This window comes from Camelus ferus, chromosome X (assembly GCF_009834535.1).
Source record: "Camelus ferus isolate YT-003-E chromosome X, BCGSAC_Cfer_1.0, whole genome shotgun sequence".
NCBI classification, from domain to species: Eukaryota; Metazoa; Chordata; class Mammalia; order Artiodactyla; family Camelidae; genus Camelus; species Camelus ferus.
The window spans coordinates 77,426,504-77,446,915 of NC_045732.1; the positions used below are offsets into that span (position 1 = coordinate 77,426,504).

General features: G+C 57.2%; 1 protein-coding gene across 1 annotated transcript; it reads left to right on the forward strand.

Moving 5' to 3' along the window:
• Window positions 1-243: 243 nt before the first annotated feature.
• On the forward strand, window positions 244-20,103 carry ABCD1 (ATP binding cassette subfamily D member 1). The gene is made up of 10 exons (XM_032475546.1): window positions 244-1,560; window positions 4,566-4,746; window positions 10,150-10,292; window positions 10,382-10,550; window positions 10,785-10,879; window positions 13,461-13,606; window positions 14,081-14,226; window positions 16,122-16,206; window positions 16,508-16,633; window positions 16,797-20,103. Exons 1-10 carry the CDS (start codon window positions 652-654, stop codon window positions 17,002-17,004), a joined length of 2,208 nt encoding a protein of 735 aa, XP_032331437.1. The 5' UTR covers window positions 244-651; the 3' UTR covers window positions 17,005-20,103.
• Window positions 20,104-20,412: the final 309 nt, after the last annotated feature.

The following is a 20,412-nucleotide window of genomic DNA, read 5'->3' on the forward strand; positions in this document are numbered from 1 at the left end:
CCAGGACTGGGGAAGAAGCGGCGCCTAGAGCGCTCGGGGAGACGGGGCGGGGCCTTGGCGGAAAGGCGAGGTGCCGCTTCTCTAGCCCGCGCGGTCCTCCCACGTCTCTGTGGTCCGGGGAGGGGGCGGGGCCCAAGCATGGGGCGAGAACGGGGTGGGGCGCCCTGAGCCCGGGCTCCGCCTCCCGCCCCTCCTCCGCCTCCTCCCCTTCCCCCGACTCGCCCCTGGGGAGGGGTGGGTGGGTAGGTGGGGATTCTGGGCGGGTGGCGGAGTCACAGTCGCTTCGGCCAGGCTGTGGAGCGGACCGACGCGCCTGGTGCCCCGGGGAGGGGCGCCACCAGGGGAGGAGGAGGTAGAGAGGAAGAGACGCCCTCTCTGCCTGAGACCTCTGGAGGCTCTGACCCCAGAGGACTGACAAGTTCCTCCACCTCGGCTGCCTGAAGAGGCCGCGACCCTGGAGGGCCCTGAGCCCACCACACCAGGGGCCCCAGCACTGTCCGGGTGGCCTAAAGCGACAGTCTCAGGGACCACTGCAAGGTTTCCAGTTGCCTAGACAACGAGCCCGGGGTCACAGCAGCAACCCTTCCAGCCACCTGCCTCCTCTGCTGTCTCAGGCACCAGTCCCAGCCCCGTGAGTCCAGCCCAGGTGATATGACGGTGCTTTCTACCCACCGGCCCTCGCGGGTGACCACGCTGAAACGCACAGCTGTGGTCCTGGCCCTCACGGCCTATGGAGCCCACAAAATCTACCCCCTGGTGCGGCAGTGCCTGGCTCCGGCCAGGAGCCCTCAGGGGTCGGCCGGGGAGTCAGCACAGGAGGTCTCTGGGGCCACAGTGGCTGTGGCGGCCAAGGCCGGCGTCAACCGGGTGTTCTTGCAGCGACTCCTGTGGCTCCTGCGGCTGCTCTTCCCCAGGATCCTGTGCCGGGAGACCGGGCTGCTGGCACTGCACTCAGCCGCCCTAGTGAGCCGGACTTTCCTATCAGTGTATGTGGCCCGCCTGGACGGCCGGCTGGCCCGCTGCATCGTGCGCAAGGACCCCCGGGCCTTCGGCTGGCAGCTCCTGCAGTGGCTCCTCATCGCTCTCCCTGCCACGTTCGTCAACAGTGCCATCCGCTACCTGGAGGGCCAGCTGGCCCTGTCTTTCCGCAGCCGCCTCGTGGCCCACGCTTACAGCCTCTACTTCTCCCAGCAGACCTACTACCGAGTCAGCAACATGGACGGGCGGCTTCGCAACCCAGACCAGTCCCTGACGGAGGATGTGGTGGCCTTCGCTGCCTCTGTGGCCCACCTGTACTCCAACCTGACCAAACCACTCCTGGATGTGGCGGTGACTGCCTACACCCTGCTTCGAGAGGCCCGCTCCCGCGGCGCTGGCACGGCCTGGCCCTCGGCCATCGCTGGCCTTGTGGTGTTCCTCACAGCCAACGTGCTGCGAGCCTTCTCGCCCAAGTTTGGGGAGCTGGTGGCAGAGGAGGCGCGGCGGAAGGGGGAGCTGCGCTACATGCACTCTCGAGTGGTGGCCAACTCTGAGGAGATCGCCTTCTATGGGGGCCACGAGGTGGGGCAGGTTGGGGCGCTGTGGAGTGTGTGGCTGGAGGCTCGGGGGCAGGCGGCCGTAAATGGCCGGGAAAGCCCAGGGCTGGCTGGGGCAGATGCCCGCCCGAGGTGTGGGCAGACTACGGGAGAGGGAGGCCAGGGACAGCCAGGGCCTTGGGCAGCCCAGACGGGCACAGTAATGGAGAAGCAGGAAGGCTGGGTGGGGACTGCCCTAGGCCACTTCTGCTTCCTCTCCTCCTCGCTTGTCCTGGCCGTGAGGCTGTGGACCAGAGCGGTTTGAGACCAGAGAGCTCACAGCTTGACTCACTCTTGCAGCCGAGAGGGAGGAGGCCCCTGCCATCTGGGAGCAGGGATGATGGGATGTGGCCTGCTGCCTGGCCCCTCCTGGGCCCCCAGGCCCTTTGAAGGCCAGTGTCCGGCTGAGCTGGCCGGCTGGGCAGGCAGGCATTATGGGCATGACTCAGCCCAAGCTGAGGTTAACAAGCAGCGCCCAGTGTGGTGGCTGCAGCAGTGGCAGAGCTCGGCGCTCCAGGTCAAGGCTTCCCCCTCCTCCGGTGCCCGAGAGCCAGCCTGGCTGCGGGCTCACCCGCCTCCCTGAGGCCCCAGCCAGGGATGCTGGGCAGGCGGGCCCAGGCCTCCACCACAGCGGCGGGACGCACTTCCTGCCCGCCCGTTGGCCACCCTGCCCCCGGCGGGGCCGCCCTTCCGCCCGGGGCCCAGCCGTGCAGCTCCCCGGCAGGCTGGGTCTGGGGCCAGGCTGGGTCTGGGGCCGGGCCGGGCCAAGGCGGCGAGGACCGGACCCCGGCCTGGGAAAGGTTACTCCAGGCCAATGCTCCCTTTATCTAGCCTCGGCCCCTCCCCTTCCTCGTGCCTGGGGTTGCAACTGCCTCGGGCTCCGCTCTCTGCGACTCCGGTTTCGGTTCCCTTGTGTTTCTTGGGGGAGGGGCCCATCGGCATCCATCTCCTGAAGGCCTGTGTGTCCTCCCCGGGTTAGCTGGCCACGTGCTCCCAGTCCTTGTCTCATTGGCTGTGCGTCACCTCAGGCAGAGAGGCAGACTTGTCCCTGATTTTTTTAAAAAAGGCTTCTCCCTGAACTCCACAGATAGTGGGCATCCCAGGCATGGGCTGGGCTCCAGATTAGGAGAAAAAGTGCCTGGTCTGCCGCTGCACTCTCCTCGACTCCTGTCCCATCCGTCGGGCCGCAGGGGCTTGGCAGGCGGCCGTGGCCTTGGGTGAGGAACTTGGCACATTACCCACAGCTACACTGTCAGCCCCAGCTGGCACTCCTGCCAGCTCCCAGCACAAGCCTGGATTGCCAGGGTGCTCAGAGTAGGCGTGCTCACTTCAGGAACTAGAGATTGGCTTGAGGCAAAGCAAAGCTCTGCACCTGGATGGTGGGGGCAGAAGAGAGATCACTAGCTCTTTAGAAGGGCTTCCTCTGGGCTAGTTTCAGGAAATAGCATGTTCACCTGGAGGATTCACCGGCCAGGGTGGGAGGGGCCTGGTGTGCATCCACAGCTTGTCTGTTTAGGCCTTGGCCAAAGGACTGGAAGCAGCGTGGAGTGACGGACCTTCGTGGGTGGATTGATTGCCCTGACTGTGCAGGCATGTGGGTCACCCCAGTCCCACTGGCTTATGTCCCCGTGGACACTGGCCCAAGCTCAGGCTAGGGCAGAGGTGATCAGCTGGCTGGAGGGCAGACAGCAGGGTATTCTGCTATTACTGGGATTTCAACGAGGCAGCTTATTTAGACACGCATGTACACACACACACACACACACACACACACACACACACACACACAACCTCTTGTTGGCTTGAGAATAGGTTAACGTTTCTTAATAAGTCAAAGCATCATTTACAAGAATTTGGTTCTCCTGATGGCTCTGCCAATGGGGTCCAAATTCTACACCTCTTGCTACCTCCAGGCTGTGTGAGCTTGGGCATGTCACTTTGCCTCTCTGGGCTTCAGAGTCCTACTGTGCAATGGACATGAGAATACACAAGCAGCGGGATGTGGTGAGAATCAAATGGAGAATCACCTGTGAAACCACTTGGCAAAGGAAACCATTCCAGGCTGGGCAACTATTGTCCGTCAGGGGTGAGAAGACAGGGCTAGGGCATGTGCCCCTGTACTGAACCAAGAAATCTGTGACCCACTGACTGGCCACCTTGCTGTGACCACTTCCTGACAACTCCAGCCCCCCCACCACCGCCGCTACCTGTCTAACTGTTACTGCCGCAGAGGGCCTCTTTCTCTCCCGCCCCTTTCCCACTCTCCCTTCTCTAGGCCCTGCACAGGCCCTTTTCTTTCCCATCTGTCCCTATCCTGAGATGGCAGACGGTGGCCAGTGCTGGAAGAGGGAGGGGAGGGCAGTGGAGGCCCTCCCACTGCTGAACTGGTAGGCTAGAGTCCTCAGCTGGCTTGGGTGTGGGGCTGGCCGCTGGGGGTGATGCCGGCAGGAGCTGGCTTGGGAGTGTGCCCACCAGGTTCCGATGGGAGCATGCTGTGCAAGTTTCTCATCTGGAGGAACTATGGGAAAGTAGAGAGAGGCGGGGCCTAAGTAGACAGAGATGATTGACCCAAGTTCTTCAAAACCCAGTGTTGCCTTTTGCTTTCCTGTGCTGCCCTTTGCTTAGTTCAGGGCAGCCCCCCAGCAGTTGGCCAAAGAAATGGGCAGCTGTCTAGGGCAAAGGAAGGGGGCGTGGGCGTGGCGAGCATCCCAAATAAAGAGGTAGTGGAAAGGGGAGACGAGAGTGGGCCTCGGCAGGTGAGGGGGGCATCCCTTCACCACCACTGTACTCCAGTGCTGTGATGTCAGGCCATCCCATACTTCCCCGGAGCCTGAGATCTGCCCCCATAAACGTGCCCTGTCATAACCCCAGCTCTCAACCTTGTCATGGCCATCAAACGGCATCACTGCATGAGCGGCGTTTGGGGACTTGCTGTCACCTCCACAGTAGTGACCCCCAGGCCTCTGGGTCTCTCTGTCGCCACCCCCCCAGGTGGAGCTGGCCCTGCTGCAGCACTCCTACCAGGACCTGGCCTCACAGATCAACCTTATCCTGCTGGAGCGCCTGTGGTACGTCATGCTGGAGCAGTTCCTCATGAAGTACGTATGGAGCGCCTCAGGCCTGGTCATGGTGGCAGTCCCCATCATCACCGCCACCGGCTACTCAGAGTCAGGTGAGAGCCAGCACTCCCAGGGGGGCGGGGGCAGAGGGCGCCTGTCCTCCTGGACCACTGGGGCAAGGCTTAGGAGGGCCCAGTGCTCAGCCAGCACCCTCGCCTCTTCTCCTGCTGGGGTTATGGAGCCACTGGCACCCTCGAGATCACCAGAGTTCACACCTTGCTGCCTCCCACACTGCGTGCATCTCCCTTTTACAGCATCTCACGCTTCTTGGTACCACCCAGCCAAGCCCAGGGACTACAACTCAGGAACACCCTGTGTCCCCTCACCAGACCCATCTGTCCCTGTCCTCAGCCCAACTGCGACTTGGAGGTGGGAGGATGGGGAAGAACCTTGAGGGAGCCCCTTACTCCTTGGGCTTTGGCTGTCCCAGGCCTGAAATAGTTTTTGCAAGTTGTTGAGGGCAGAGTTCTCTTCCCCAAGGCCTTGCAGGGACCAAGGATTCCCATTTTGTTCTTCTGCTGCTCTGCAGTGGATTCATTCTGTTTGCAGTCTTTTTATGGTTGCCCTTTGAAGGTGAAGGTACATGCTTAAGAACAGTCTGAATGCATCAGTGGCTCCTCCTCCTCCTCCTGGCCCTTAGAACATTGACTGGAGGCTGATGTGCTGATGTATGTCAAGTTTGCTTTCCCGTTGTTTTATACTTGGCTGTGGCTTTATTGGGTCGGTGCGTGAGTTTATGCTTTCTTTGCTCACCAGCCCTTCCCCACAGCCTGGTGACCCTGTTTCAGATGTCCTTCAAAAGTTCTTGCCATGAGGCTTTTGTCATGGGAGCTTCGAGATTATTGTGTTGTCTGAAAATTCTTTGTTTTACCCTGTTTTCCTGAAGTTTCATTGAGCATGGGACTTGAAGGGGACAGTCATTCTCTCTCAGCCCATTGACAGCATTCCGTCGGCTGCACTGCCTCCCTGGTTACTCTTAGACTTTTCTCTTTCCCTTTGGCCTGCAGTTTCACTACGAAGTATTTGCCTGTGTGTTTCTGTTTCTCCTGCTTGAGACTTGTTGTATGGCCTTTGAATATTCAGATTTTTTTTCTCAGCTGTTCTCTCTTCAAATATTGCCTCTCTCATTCCTTTTACTCTTTCCTTTTGGAACTCCCACGAGACACGTGCTAGACAGCTCACCCTCTCCTCCGTGGCCCTTCATCTCTCTCCAGTGTTCCCCTTTGAGCACTATCTCTGCTGAATCCCTGGAGACCGCCTCAGACCTTCCTGCTCACTCATTTGCCAGCTTTCTCTTCGGCTGCTTCTAATTCTTTTTTTGCATTCTTTGCTTTTAAATGGAAGTATGGTTGGTTTACAATGTCATTTTAATTTTATGGCATACAGCATAGTGAGTCAGTTATACATATACATATATATTCCTTGCCATATGGTTTTTCATTGTATGTTATTAAAAGGTATTGAATATAGTTCCCTGTGCTGTACGGTAGGACCTTGTTGTTTATCGGCTGCACCTAATTTGGATTTTTTTTTATTTCAATTACTATTTCTGTAAAGTTCTGTTTGATTCTCTCTCCAATAGGCATTTTCTTTTTCGAAGTGAAATTTCAGACTGTTTTTGTAAGTGTCTGATTTTCTCATCTCTTTGGCTGCTCCCTTTTTGCCAGCTGTTGTGTTCATCTGCTTATTCTATGGTCTCTATTTCACTCTTCGCTGATCTAAATTCTTGAGGGTCTAAGTCAGCCTTACCTTACATCTCCATCTTCGCTCGAGGTCCTTGTGTGTTTTGCAACCCCACTTCAGTGGGAACCTTGAGTGGCCTAACTGGAGGGTGGGACTCCACAGAGCAGGTCAGCTTCTGTTTTGGCCAAGCACTCCCCGGTAATTAACCAGTCGGAGGCCATTTTCATGTTAACTTCTCCGCTTGGGGAGGAGGGCTTCCTGAACTTGGAGGCAGTATTCATTTGAACCCCAGACGCATAATTACAGATTCTTACAGGAAGCCTTTTGTTCCGCACACCTAGAGCCCTGGTGGCACGGAGGAAACCGCCCTTGCCCCTTGTCCCTGGGGGTTTCACAGGCATACCTGGCTGCTGGGTTCTCGTTTTGCTCCTGGGAATTTCTTTTGCTTTCCTTCGAGCGCAGCTCTGGTTTGCGAGGTGTTGTATTTTATGCAGTAAAGAGTTTTCAGAGAATATAAAGAGAGGGAGGCTGAGTTGTTTCAGAACCAGAAGTCTCTCTGATTCTCTGATTCTCTGATTCTCTCCCTACTGGCATCTCTACCTTGGAACTTCCATGTCCTCAGCTGGCTCTCCCTCTCTGGGTGGTGACCCCCAAGAGGAAGGATCTATTTGGAGGTGGTACTTGCTTTCCACCAAAGGGCTCACACAAAGGGCGGCCTAATTTAGGCCAGACTCATCAGCCCACCTAGCCTGGAGCATGGGAACGGACCCATGAGGAAACCAACCTGTGGCTCCTGTGAGGAAGCCCTGCAGCCCCTTCCCTCTGAGGCTGGCACTGGGCACAACCTCTCCAGTCCCCAGGCCTCTCCCTCCTCTGAAGGCCTAGGACTTTTTGGAGCCTCTGCTGTGTCAGGCTTAGTGGGTGATTCAAAGAGGCATGAGCTCCTGTCCCCAGCCTCATGGCCCTTATAGCCAGTTACCTGGGAACCCGTGATCTGCTCCCATCCCCCATGTCCCCTCCGCTCCTGTCTTGCTGACCTCTTTGCTATTCCCCAAAACATGCTCCTGCCTCAGGGCTGGTGCTCCTCCTCACTCTGCCATCCCGTCCAGCGGCTCCCTCCCTGTGAGCTTTGCTCACAGGCACCCTCCTGGTGCCGCCTGCCCTGACCATCCTCCCGCCTCTCTTCCCCCTCCCTGCCTCGCTGCTCCTCCGAGCGAGCGCTCACAGCCCATCTGCCCGCGTTATCTGTCTGCTTTATCGTCGCTCTGCCCCTTTAGACTCAAGGAGGGCAGAGGTTTGTCTGTTTTGTCCCCGCAGTGTCCCCAGTACCTGGAGGCTGAGAACGCTGGAAACTAGCAGGGGGAGGCAGGCACTTATCAGCGGGGAAGATAGAGACACCTTTGCCCTCTGCCTCGCTGGTTCTGTCAAGCTGGAGGGCCCTTGGGAGGAGTGGCCTGGCCTCCACCAGTTGTGGAGTGTCCTGCTCTGGGACACTGGTCTTAGCTGCCCGCCTGAGGTTCCAGCCCTGAGGAAAGCTGCAGAGGGCAGTTCTGTCTCCAGGGAGGTGCCAGCTGTCGCCAGGGCCCCTGCAGACCCTTTCCCTTTGTGTGAGGTCACTTTCCAGCTCACAGGATGTCCGAGGAGGACAGTTTCTGCCCCTCTCGCCTGGGGGCGTGGTGGGAAGGAAGGTTCTGGACCTTAGACTGTCATCCCAGCCCATCCACCCCATGTTGCACCTGCCTTGAGCTGACTTCCCGCCCCTTCCCACCCAACCCTGCCATCCTGTCCCTGGATAGAGTTGGCCCTCAGAGTCAGTCTCCACCTTGCTCCCCATCACTATTTCCAGAATATTCCTTGCATAAAAGTCTTGCCCCTCTGGAGGATCCAAGGGACAAGAGAGTCAAGGCCATGGACAAGAGAGAGTTGAAGTGAGCAACTGTGGGTCTAGACTGACACAGAAAAGCCAGTTAAGATGTGAGCAGGCTCGCGGGCTCCTGAGGAGGAATAGTGGCATTGCGGATGGCCACAGCCTACAGCCTCTCCTGGAGAGGTTGGGGGGATGGGGTAGGGTGGAGGTCTGGAAGGGGATATTCATGTTTGAGAGGCTCCCCTCAGGAGGGGCTGCCTGGTAGTGCAGGACACAGTGTGGGAGCAGTCCAGGGGGAAGGAGCTGGTCGTATCAGAAAGAAAGCCAAACGCCCAGTGGCTCATTTGTTTATAGGCGTTATTGAGGTGTAATTAACACACTATACAATTCAGCCTTTTTATTTTTTAATGGAGGTACTGAGGATTGAACCCAAGATCTCAGGCATACCAAGCATGCTATCTACCACTGAGCTATCCCCCCCCATTCAGCCTTTTAACGTGTGCAATTTGGTGGTTTTTAATATAGTAACAAAGTTTTACAACCGTCACCGCTATCTTAAGTCCAGAACATTGTCACCACCCCAAAAAGAAAGCCCAGAGCCATTAGCCATCACTGCCTATCCTACCTGGCAGTCCCTGGCAACCACTCCGCTCTCTGCTCCGCTCTCTGTGGCTGTGGGTTTGCCTCTTCTGGGCCTTTTGTATAAATGGAGTCACACAATATGTGGCCTTCTGTGTCTGGCTTCTTTTACTTAACATCATGGGGGGGGTTGTTTGTTTTTTTAATAACAGTATTTCTTTTTTTGTTTGTTTTGTTTTAGGGGTGTTGGGGTTTTGGGGGGGAGGAGGTAACTAGGTTTATTTATTTCCTTATTTATTTTTAGAGGAGGCACTGGGGATTGAACCCAGGACCTCGTGCATGCTAAGCATGCACTCTACCACTTGAGCTATACCCTCCCCGCCACCCAGCATCATGTTTTTAAGGTTCATCCATGGTGTAGGATAAACCAGTACTTTATTCCTTCTTATGGCTGAATAATCCTTTGTATGTACATACCTACCACGTTTTGTGTATCCACTCATCCATCGGTAGACATTTGGGTTATTTCCACCTTTTGGCTCATGTAAATAACACCGGTGTGTACACTCATGTACAATCTTGTGTGTGGATTTGTGTTTTCATTTCTTTTGGATAGGTGTACACCCAGGAGTGGGATGGCTGGGTACGTTGGTAACTCTGTTTAACAGACTTCTCTATTTCCTCACCATCGCTTGTTACTATCTCTTCTGAATTAAAGCCATTCTACCAAGTGCGAAGTTGTATCTCATTGCCATTTGATGACTAATAAACGTCTTTCCATGTGCTTATTGGCCATGATATTGTATATTTTACAATAGAAATGTCTGTTCAGATCCTTTGCCTGTTGTTTAATTGGCTTGTCTCTTTATTGTTGGATTAAAAAGTTCTTCATGTATTCTGGGTACCAGCCCCTTATCAGATATGTGATTTGCAGGTATTTTCTTACAGTCTATGTTATGGGTTGTCTTTTCACTCTCTGGATGATTTCCTTTGATGCCCCCAAGTTTTTAATTTTGATTAAACTCATATATCTGTTTTTCTTTCATTGCTTGTGTTTTCGGCATCCTCTTTGAGAAGCCATACCTGATCCCAGGCCGGGAAGATTTACTCCTGCTTTCTCCTAAGAGTTCTGTAGTCTCAACTCTTACGTTCAAGCCAGTGCTCCACTTTGAGTTTGTTTTTGTGTGTGATGTGAGGTAGGGCTCATTCTTTGGCTTGTGGATACCCAGTTGTCCCAGCTCCATTTGCTGGAGAGACTCCTCTGTTCCCCAGTGGGTCAGTTCTGATTCTCCACTGTCCCTGCCTGTCCCTCTACTGTGCTCCACAGACCCAGAGGTCGTGAAGAAGGCGGCCTTGGAGATGAAGGAGGAGGAGCTGGTGAGTGAGCGCACAGAAGCCTTCACCATCGCCCGCAACCTCCTCACAGCTGCCGCAGATGCCATCGAGCGAATCATGTCGTCCTACAAGGAGGTGACCCCCCCAGCTCATCCCCCATCCCTGCCATGCCCCCAGCCCCACCCTTGGCTGGCTGGGCTGAGCCAGGCTCACCGTCCCTGCAGGTGACAGAGTTGGCTGGCTATACAGCCCGGGTCCACGAGATGTTCCAGGTATTTGAAGATGTCCAGCACTGCCGTTTCAAGAGGCCCGGAGAGCCAGAGGATGCTCAAGCGGGGTCTGGGGCTGTGGTGAGGTCTGGCGCCCGTGTGGAGGGGCCTCTGCAGATCCGAGGTGAGGGCATCTTCCCCGCGGAGGCCTTGCTGGTCCCTTTGCCCTTCCCCCAGAGCACAGCACAGTGGGATGGGGGGGTCACATGCTGGGCTGGTGGGGAGACCTGCTGTATTCCCAAGGGCTCCTGGACCACACACTGGCACGCTGTTAGGGGTGGGGGGTGCAAGGGAACCCACCAGAAGGTAGGGGGAGTCCTGCTGACCCCCTTCTTCCCTCCTGGCATTCTCTGTCCAGGCCAAGTGGTGGATGTGGAGCAAGGGATTGTCTGCGAGAACATCCCCATCATCACACCCACAGGAGAGGTGGTGGTGGCCAGCCTCAACATCAAGGTAAGTCTGTGGGGGAGTGGGGGCCAGCCCAAAGTGCTGGCTGGGATAGGCTGAGCCGTTCGGCCCAGGGCCTGGACTTCTGGATCAGCCAGCCTCAGCCCTTAGCTTGTAGCTGGCCAGCCTGCCTACGTTGTCAGTAGCCATTGACCCTGGGTCTACGTGGCAGGCAGGCTAAGCTCAAGGTGAAAGACCAATGTGTCTCTGACTGTTAGTTCCCCAGTGATGGAGTCAGAGCTGATAAAAGAGGCTAGTGATCAGCAGGATTGGGCAAGAGTCAGCCGGAGGCTCCTGGCCCTGTTGTTGCCAGCACCTTGTACCCCGCCCCTGTCCCTGAAAAGCCCAGGACTTGGGGACTCGGGTCCAACTCCAGCTGTGATAGAAGAGGTTGCCCTCTACCAGCCTGGGCTTGGGGTCCCACCCAACTGCTTCAGGAAGCCCCCAGGGCAGGTGTGTGCTAGGCACAGCCTGCCCGCTGGGAGAGCACTCAGCCTCTACTGGAGCCGTCTATGGAAAGAGAGCCCTGGTGGGCTCTGTGTCCCCAGCCAGGGCTTTGGACAAAGTCAGGGAGTAATGACAAGGGGAGACCTGGGGGTGGGGGGGGAGGGGAAGAAGTGAGAGCAAGTCATTCATCATTCATTCATTCAACCAGTATTCCCTGAGCTCCAAGCTGGGTGCTGTAAAGCAGAGGTAAACCTAAAGGGTTACAGAGATCCCAGGTTAGACAGCTGCCCAGGGCCTAGCGAGGGCCTTAGGCAGGGTGGTCACCATCCCTGGGGGAAGTAGACATTACGTGAAGCTTCACCCAGGAGCCTGCAGGCCAGCAGGCAGGTGGGCAGTGTGGTGGAGAAGTGGGCAGGGACGAGGAGCGAGGGACCACGGGGCCAGGTCCTGCAGGGGCCGTGTGTGCGGGCAGAGAGGGAGCGGGCAGGGGCAGAGCTTTGAGCTCCTTGCCTTGATCTGCTGAGAGGGGACCTGAGGGCCACTTAGAGGCTGGACACAGGCCAGCAGTGTGATCCCCATTGCCACTGAAAGCAGTCACCGTTAGGGTGGGGAAGCCGCTGAGGGCTGCTTTATCCCAGGTGCGTGGTTTCCAGGAAGGCGCAGTGGAAGCCCAAGGGGGCAAAGAGCAGAGGCCCTGGGGAGCAGGGGTGCAGCTGGTTAGAGTGAGAGGAGGGGAGGAAGGGGTGACTGGGATGGAAGAGCGGGGCTGGGGGCTGGGCAGGAGCTCTCTCCAGGCAGAGCCGGTGGTACAGCTGGGTTCCGGGGCTGGGAGGTGCTGGCCACGGTCAGCCAGGTCAGCCAGGCAGTGGGACCAGAAGGGCGGTCGGGGAGACTCAGGGAAGGAGACGAGGGGCAGCTGTGGTGCTGGCTGGGGGCCAAGGTAGATCTCCCCAGGGCCAGGCACTCAGAGGAGCCAGGGGCCTAGCCGACCCGCCCTCCACCCTCCATCCAGCCCAGGCCCTGCCCAAGGGAGTTTATGGTCTAATGGAGGATCGCAGGGTGAGGGGCTCAGATAACAGCAGTGCACGTTAGAGTGTCTTCCGAGGGCTGCAAGGGAGAGTCCGCTCCAAGCCTCTCCCGGCTTCTGGTATTTGGCTGCAAATCTGGCGTTCCTCACCTTGCAGGAGCTTCACCTCGATCTCACCTTCATCTTCCCCATGGCGCTTTCCCTGTACACAAGTCTCTGCCTCCAACGTCCCCTTTTTATAAGGACACCAGTCACATTGGATTAGGGGCCCACCCTACCCCTCATCTAATTAACCAATTACATCTGCAAAGACTCGATTTCCAAATAAGGTCACATTCTGAGGTCCTGGGAGTCAGGACTCCAATATATGACTGGAAGGGGACACAACCCAACCCATGACACTGACAGAGGTAAACCCCGCGGACATTTGTGTCAGCCGCACTCTGGGACCTCCCAAGTGTTGCCCAGGCTGGAAGGCCCTTAGTGTTGCTCTTATGTCACACAGATGGGGGACTTAACCCACCCCAGGACGCCAGTCTCCCTGCCCCCTGACCCCTCCTTTCTGCACACCCACCCCCAGCTCCGGTCGGCCCTTCTCCTAAAGCAAGTGTTTCCATAAGACCAGTGGACATCATGTAATCAGCTGATGGGGGAGCTGGAAGCCCTTGACGCTGAGCCCAGGGGTCACAGTGGCATCTCTATGGCACCTTAGCACCTGTGGGGACAGTGAGAAGGCTGTGGGGAGCAGGGGGATCAGCAGGGCACCAGAGCAGACAGAGTTGGGGGTCTGTACTGCCCACCTCGCGCTTTCAAGAAAGTACCTTTCCCAGGGCAGTTCCAAAGGGAAGGCAATTTCTGCTGGGGAGGCTGGGGCTGCAGGCTGATGTCCACCTTCTGGGGCGTGTACCTATCATGGGGCCATGGCAGAACAGCCCCCCTCCCGCTGGTCCTGTGCTCTCTCGTGCGTGTCGAGGACCAGCACTGGCCCGAAACGGGCGTCCGAGAGGTGGAGGGTGCCTGCCTGCTGCCCCGGCGTGGACCTGGGTGCGGGGAGCTCTCCCAGGCGAGAGGAGGGTGGCCCGGGGCCAGGTCCCACTGCGGCTGCCTCCGCAGGTGGAAGAGGGCATGCACCTGCTCATCACCGGCCCCAACGGCTGCGGCAAGAGCTCTCTGTTCCGGGTCCTGGGAGGGCTCTGGCCCACGTACGGTGGCGTGCTCTACAAGCCCCCGCCCCAGCGCATGTTCTACATCCCGCAGAGGTGAGTGCGGAGCCCCCAGCTCCCCCCGCCCCTTCTGACCCGTGGAACCAGATGTCTAGGAGGTAGCAGAGCTTGAGGCCTGGGGACAAGACAGCAAGATGCTGCCTCCGAGTCAGAGGGGCAGGGGCACCTCCACCTGCCGCCTGCTCCTACTTCGGTGGGCAGCTTCATGGCCGTGTAGTGTGAGGGTGCAAGGGGTGGTATGTCTGTGTGCGTGTGAGTGTGTGGGGTGCATACTGTGTGTGAGTGGGTGTGTGCACAAGGGCACGCGCATGTGCATGGCCAGGTGTGGCCTGTGTGCACCAAGGGGCCCAAGCCCTGCCTGGACCACTTTGGGGCTTTGGGCCGGGTCTGCAGTCTTCCAATCGGCCCTACCCAGGGCAGGCAGGGCCCAGGCAGAGCCTGCCCAGGTACAGGGCATTGGCGGGGAAGCTGGGCCACCCTTCCCTCATTGAACATGCCACTCTCCCCCAGGCCCTACATGTCGGTGGGCTCCTTCCGTGACCAAGTAATCTACCCGGACTCAGTGGAGGACATGCGAAGGAAGGGCTATTCTGAGCAGCACCTGGAAGCCATTCTGGACATTGTGCACCTGAACCACATCCTACAGCGAGAAGGAGGTAGGGGGAGGGCATCTCACCTCTCCATGCCAGAGAGCAAGCCAGCAATCCATCATCTTTTGTCCCAAGATTCAGTCAGGGAGCCTGTGGCCACCCCCCGCTACAAACCTCCCTGTTAGCCTCCAAGGGATGAAGACTACCCCAAGCAGCATTCAGGAGTCCGAAGCACTGTGTGCCCCGGAGAGCCCCACCTTCCAGGGAGGGCCAACAGGAAGAGGGTCACCCCGATGGCCTGAGGGCACTCAGGAAGGGAGCCAAGCCTGGTGGGGGGCATCCAGCGGGAGTGCTGACCCGTCGGGGTGGGGCGCCCTCTCCAGGCTCTGTGCTGGGGGGCAGAGGGCCTTGCAGGCCAGGCAGGGAGCTGGGGCTTCCCTGACAGGGAGGGAAGCCCTTGGAAGGCTTTAGGAGGGGAAGTGATAGGTCAGCTACGCATTTCAGCAAGAGGACAGACCACGAGTGTGGGCCGAGCAGCCCTGGGGGAGGCGAGTGCAGGGTGTCTTCAAAGAGGGCCTGGAGCATCAGTGACAGGAGCAGAGGCAGAGGGGACGCCCATCCAGGTGTCTGCCTTGAGCCTGGGGGCGTGTCCCCTGGGAAGGAGACTGCAGGAGGGAGGGACAGGCCGTTGGCAGGAGAAGGCGTCACTCGGGCATCTCTGCTTTGTCTTTAAACACCTGTCTTGCCCGGGAGAGGGCAGCCCAGCAGCCTGGATGAACTGAGGGCAGGCATGGGCTGGGTTTTGGATTTTCATGAAAGCCAAGCAGTGAGTCTCCCCTTCCTGCCGGGCCACTGAGAGGCGGCTTGCCCTTGAGCAGGACCTCACCTGCTGAGACTCGGTCCACCTGTAGAAGGGGCGGGGTACAAGGCTCCACCTCAGTGCCAGTACTGAATGGAAGAGGTCCTGGGAGGCCCCGCAGCGGGTCTGTGGGAAACAGCAGATGACCTGTGAACATTCTTCCCAGATGTTGTCGCCTGTGTCAGAAAGGGGACTGCAGGCAGTGAGTTCAGTGGGGCAGCCCGTCCCTGGCCTGCTCTGGTTGCCATGGTCCCTGTGAAGCTTCATCCCCAGCTGCCTCCTGGCCTGGTCTGACCTCTTTTGCCTCCTGGGGAGTGTACCCCTCTTCCTGGCCCCCACAGACCCCTGAGTGCCTGGGGCCACTTTGGGGTGAATATTACAACCTATTAGTATTGAGTTCAGTTGAGAGTAACAGGACCACCCCTCAACAGTGGCTCCAATCATTTATAAGTTTATTTCACTGTGACACAAAAGTCCTGAAGAAGGCAGCCCACGGTTGATGGGGACAGCTCCACTCCATGAGTGCCCTCAGGTCACTGCTATGTGTGGCCTCCATTCCCAAGGTCACCTCAGGGTCCCTGGTGGCTGCTGCAGCATCACATCACATCCCAGGCCATAGGGTGGAGGAATTGGGGAGGTGGGGGCAAAGGGTGAATGCTGGCTGCCTTTTAAGGAAAATTCTAGAAGCTGTCACATGCATAACACACTTATAGTCTGTTGGCCAAAATTCAGTCACATGGTTAAACCTCACCTCAAGGCAAGCTAATTATTTCACTTGTATTTGATCACTTCTGTGAAGACCCCACCTCCAATATAGTCACACACTGAGGCACTGGGGGTGGGGACTCCCATGTGTCTTTTTTTGGAGGGGACACAGTTCTGGCCCGAACTCTTTTGGACTATTAAAGTCCCCCCTGCGGATGGGTGAGCACCCGGAGTGCACGTCCCCAGTGGGCGGCCTTTTCTGAGCCACGTGCAGTGCCAGGTTCCACTTCCACTTGTCTCCCCAGCCCCCTTGAGCCACCCCTGGCCTTCCTGCCATGCCCAGGCTCGTGTCCTCCATTGTTGAGCTGAGCAGAGACCCATTGTGTCCCCTGCCCAGGTTGGGAGGCTGTGTGCGACTGGAAGGACGTTCTGTCCGGGGGGGAGAAGCAGAGGGTCGGCATGGCCCGCATGTTCTACCACAGGTGAGCCACGCCGGGATGACGGGGCTCCCCAGGGCACCGGCAGCCTCTGATCCAGCCGCAGAGACGGGTGCTGCGCGGGCGCTACCAGGAGGCTTCACGGGGCCACCCAGGGGCCTGCTCAGCATATGTGTTCCTTGGGATCTCCTTCAGGGGGAAGGCGGCACCTCCAGGAGGCCTTGCCCTGCCCCAGGACCTGACAGGGACTGGGCCACAAGATGGGATAAGCCTGAAGGTCAGGGTTCCCGGGGTTGGGGAGGAGTGGAGGGTCCACAGCCTCGCCCATTTGGCTCCCACTCCCAAGGCCCAAGTATGCCCTCTTGGATGAATGTACCAGCGCCGTAAGCATCGACGTGGAAGGCAAGATCTTCCAGGCAGCCAAGGATGCAGGCATCGCCCTGCTTTCCATCACCCACCGACCCTCCCTGTGGTAGGTGCCCTCCGTTCCTGCATCCAACACCCCCGGGGCTTCGCAGCTGGGCGGGAATGCAGGGGCGTACCGCCCCTGGAGGGGCAGAGGGTCCTGGCAGCCGGGCCAGAGTCTCCCGCCACGCAACCTCTGCGCCTCCATCCCTGTCCCTCTTCTGGCCCAGGAAGTACCACACGCACTTGCTGCAGTTTGATGGGGAGGGCGGCTGGAAGTTCGAGAAGCTGGACTCAGCTGCCCGCCTGAGCCTGACTGAGGAGAAGCAGCGGCTCGAGCAGCAGCTGGCGGGCATCCCCAAGATGCAGCGGCGCCTGCAGGAGCTCTGCCAGATCCTGGGCCAGGGCCCTTCAGGCCTCCAGGGCGCTGCCACCTGACAGCGGGCCAAGGCTCTCAGCCCTCGGCCCTTGCCCCTCCCCAAGCCCTCGGATCACATGAAGGAAATGGAGCGCCTGCCCTCCCAGCCCCGCTGTGGGCCTGCCCTGCATGCTTTCCCTCCTCCAGGGCCTCTGGGCCACCGCCACGCCTGCCTAGAGGACCGCCAGCCAAATCGCCTGCCCCTTTCCAACCCCACTGCATCCGTGACCCCGTGAGGGAGCCGAGGCCTTTGTTTTCTCTGGGGAAGGGGAGAGGGGTCAGAGGCGAGCCCCAGTTCACAGCACCAGCCCGCGCCAAGGAGCCTTGGCATTTGTTGGGCACCGCCCTCCCGAGGCTGAGGTCCCATCTTCCTCCTCTTCCGTCCCTTGGAGACCTCACCTCCCATCTCCTGTGATGCCCTTCCGGCCATAAAAACAGCCAAGCGGGACCCACGGTGAGACAGTCTCTGCACCTTCTCCCTATCACTTGTCCCAAAGAGCCTGCAGGAGACAGAACCGCACAGCATTTCCTAGAGCAATGATAAGAATGTATTCCTGTCCCTTCATCCCTAGCCTTCTCTCTCCTACGAGCTAATTTATTGGATTCCTGTGTGTAGCCATCTGGACTGCCAATGTGAGCACCCCGCCAGCAGGGAAGGCGGCCTGGGCCATGGTCCTTCACGGGTGGCCTGGCCTCTTTAGCCAGACCCTGGCTGGCCCATCACCCTACCAGCCTACACTGCCAACCACCACGGGGGTGAGGGCAGGCCAGCCAAAGGGGGGATGGACGCTGGGGCTGCCGGGCGTGAGGGCACCAGTGTGCCCAGCTCAGTGCCAAAGAGGGGTCAGCGGGGGAGCTGTCTCTGCAAAGCCAGCCCCCACCCGAGAGGGAGACCCTGCCACCGCACCGCTGTGTGCCTTTCCGGGGCCCTCAGCCCTTGGGTCGGGGAGCCTCCCTCAGTTTCTCAGTAAAAACCTTCTGTGGAAAGTACAGTCCTGCCTCCCAGCCTCTTAGTCAGGGCTTGGGGGAGGGACGGTGGGGGCAGCAGTTTTCCTGGGGGAGGAATAACCTCAAGCCCCCGACCCCGCCCGAAGATGATGCTGTTCCGCACACTCTCTGGCTGACAGGGTGGTGGGGAGGCGGGCTCAGCAACATGTCGCCACAGTGACGCCTGAGCCCTAGGAGGACTCTGCACTCAGCCTGACCCTGTGCTGGGGTGGAGAGGAAGGGATGATGTATGGTCTGTGCATGAGGAGCTGCTAGAAAGTTACTGAGAAAACCAGTGAGTTGCAAAGTAGGCTGGTAGGGGGACACGGAGGAGGAAGAGCCCTGAGCTGGCCAAGCAAGGGGCAGCGGGGACAAAGTGGTTCCATACCTTCTAGGAAGAGGGAACGCTTGTGCAAAGGTCCAGGGGTCAATCAGGAGCAAGATGCTGGACATGGATGCTAAGGGCAAGGGGGTAGGAGGGACCAGGCCACTCTCTAAAAGCCTGGGCTTATTCCGGAAACGAGAAGCCACCAACGTGTTTTCAGCAGGATGGAAACAATATAGGAGTTGTGCTTGAAGGAGGCCTTATGGAGGGTACTTTGGAGGGAGGTGAGAGCACACCGCTTGGACCTCATCCACTGCTGGTGGGAATGGACGTGGGGCCGTCATGGTGGGGAAGAGTGTGGCGTGTCCTCGAAAGCTAGATGGAGAGTCCTCATGTGCCCCAGCATTCTGCTCCGAGGTTTAGACCCAAGAGAATTGAAAACTAGTGTCCAGTGGGGGAGAGTATAGCTCAAGTGGTAGAGCACGTACACCAGGTCCTGGCTTCAATCCACGATGCCGCCTCTAAATATAAATAAGTAAACCCTAATTACCTCCCTCCCCAAAATTAAAAATTTTTAAAACCCCAATGTCCAATCATACCCTTACAGAGGAATATTCTTAACAGTATTTTGATGATAACCAAAATGTGGAAACAGCTGGAATGTCCATCAATCCATGAATGGACAAGCAAAATGTGGTCTCTCCGTACAACAGACTATTATTCAGCTCCACAAAGAACAGAGTTCTTCCTACTACAACATGGATGAACTGTAAAAACATGCTAAAGAAAAAAAGCCAGTCATAAGAGAGCACACGTACTGTATGATTCTGTTTATCTGCAATGTCCGGAATAGGTAAATCTACAGAGACGCAAAGCAGATTGCTGGTCGCCAGGAGCTGGGAAGGTGGGAAACAGTGAGTGACTGCTGAATGGGAACAAGGTTTCCTTTTAGGGTGATGGGAATGTTATGGGACATTGATGGTTGCACAACATTGTCAATATGCTAAAGGCCACTGAATTGTGCACATTAAAACAGTTAATTTCGTTATGTGAATTTCACCCCCAAAATAGATAATATATAATAGATACATTGATTGATCATAAAGAGACAGAGGTGACAAGTGATTGATAGATACTAAAGAGAGATGGGAGATTAGATGGTAGATTGATAATGATGATAGGTAGGTAGGTAGATGGTCACGAAGGAGGTAGGTAATAGTCAGAGATGAACAAGCACACAGCTTAATGCAACACAGGCCAGACGTGCTGAGGCCGGAAATCCCAGATGGATTAGAGAGATTAGAAGACAGTCAACAGGTGCGTGGGGCCGTCAGACACTGGGGGAGGGGAAGGGTGGAGTGAGAGTCAAGGTGACTCCTGGGTTCTGGCTCGGGTGGCCGGGTGGGCGATGGCACCCTTTGTCGAAGGAGAGACAGGTCGGGTAGAGGGTGCTACCTAATTAGCACTTGCTGGACCCAGGCCTGCAGCCCCGGCGGAAATGAGGAGGCAGCTGGTACTAGGAGAATGCAGCTCGGATGAGAGCTTGAGGCTGCAGATCCTCCGAGGGGGCGTTGTTTGGCAGAGAGGCAGCTGGCGGTGGAGGGTACGCGTGGACAGCCTGGGGAGGAGGTGCTTAATCTCTTATCTGGGGGATGGGAGATAGTCTGCGTTTTATCTGAATTTTGAGGTTAAGGTTTGTTCCTCATCCCAGAAGTGGCGGTTTGAAGGGCTAGGAGTCGCTCCTCCATCTCCTCCCAAGATGGTGCAAGTTGTCCCTACCTGATAATAAATCCTTAAAAAAAACAACAACTTACACCATTAGAATGGTTCTGTGGTCAGCCACCAAGCCCTAATTGATACAGATGGAAAGAGATGTACCCGGCAAATACCATCCAAAAGGAAATTAGTGGAGAGAAATTAATATCAGGCAAGGGAGACCTCAAGGCACAAATCATTATTAGGGATAAAAGAGGTTGCTGTCTAATGATTAAAGAAATAATCCATTCAGAAGCATTAACCATTCTGCATGAGTGTGTGCCTGCCTAGTGGCAGAGCCTCAAATGTACATCAAACAGAAAAGTAGCAGTAAAAGGAAAAATTAATTAATTAGTATTTT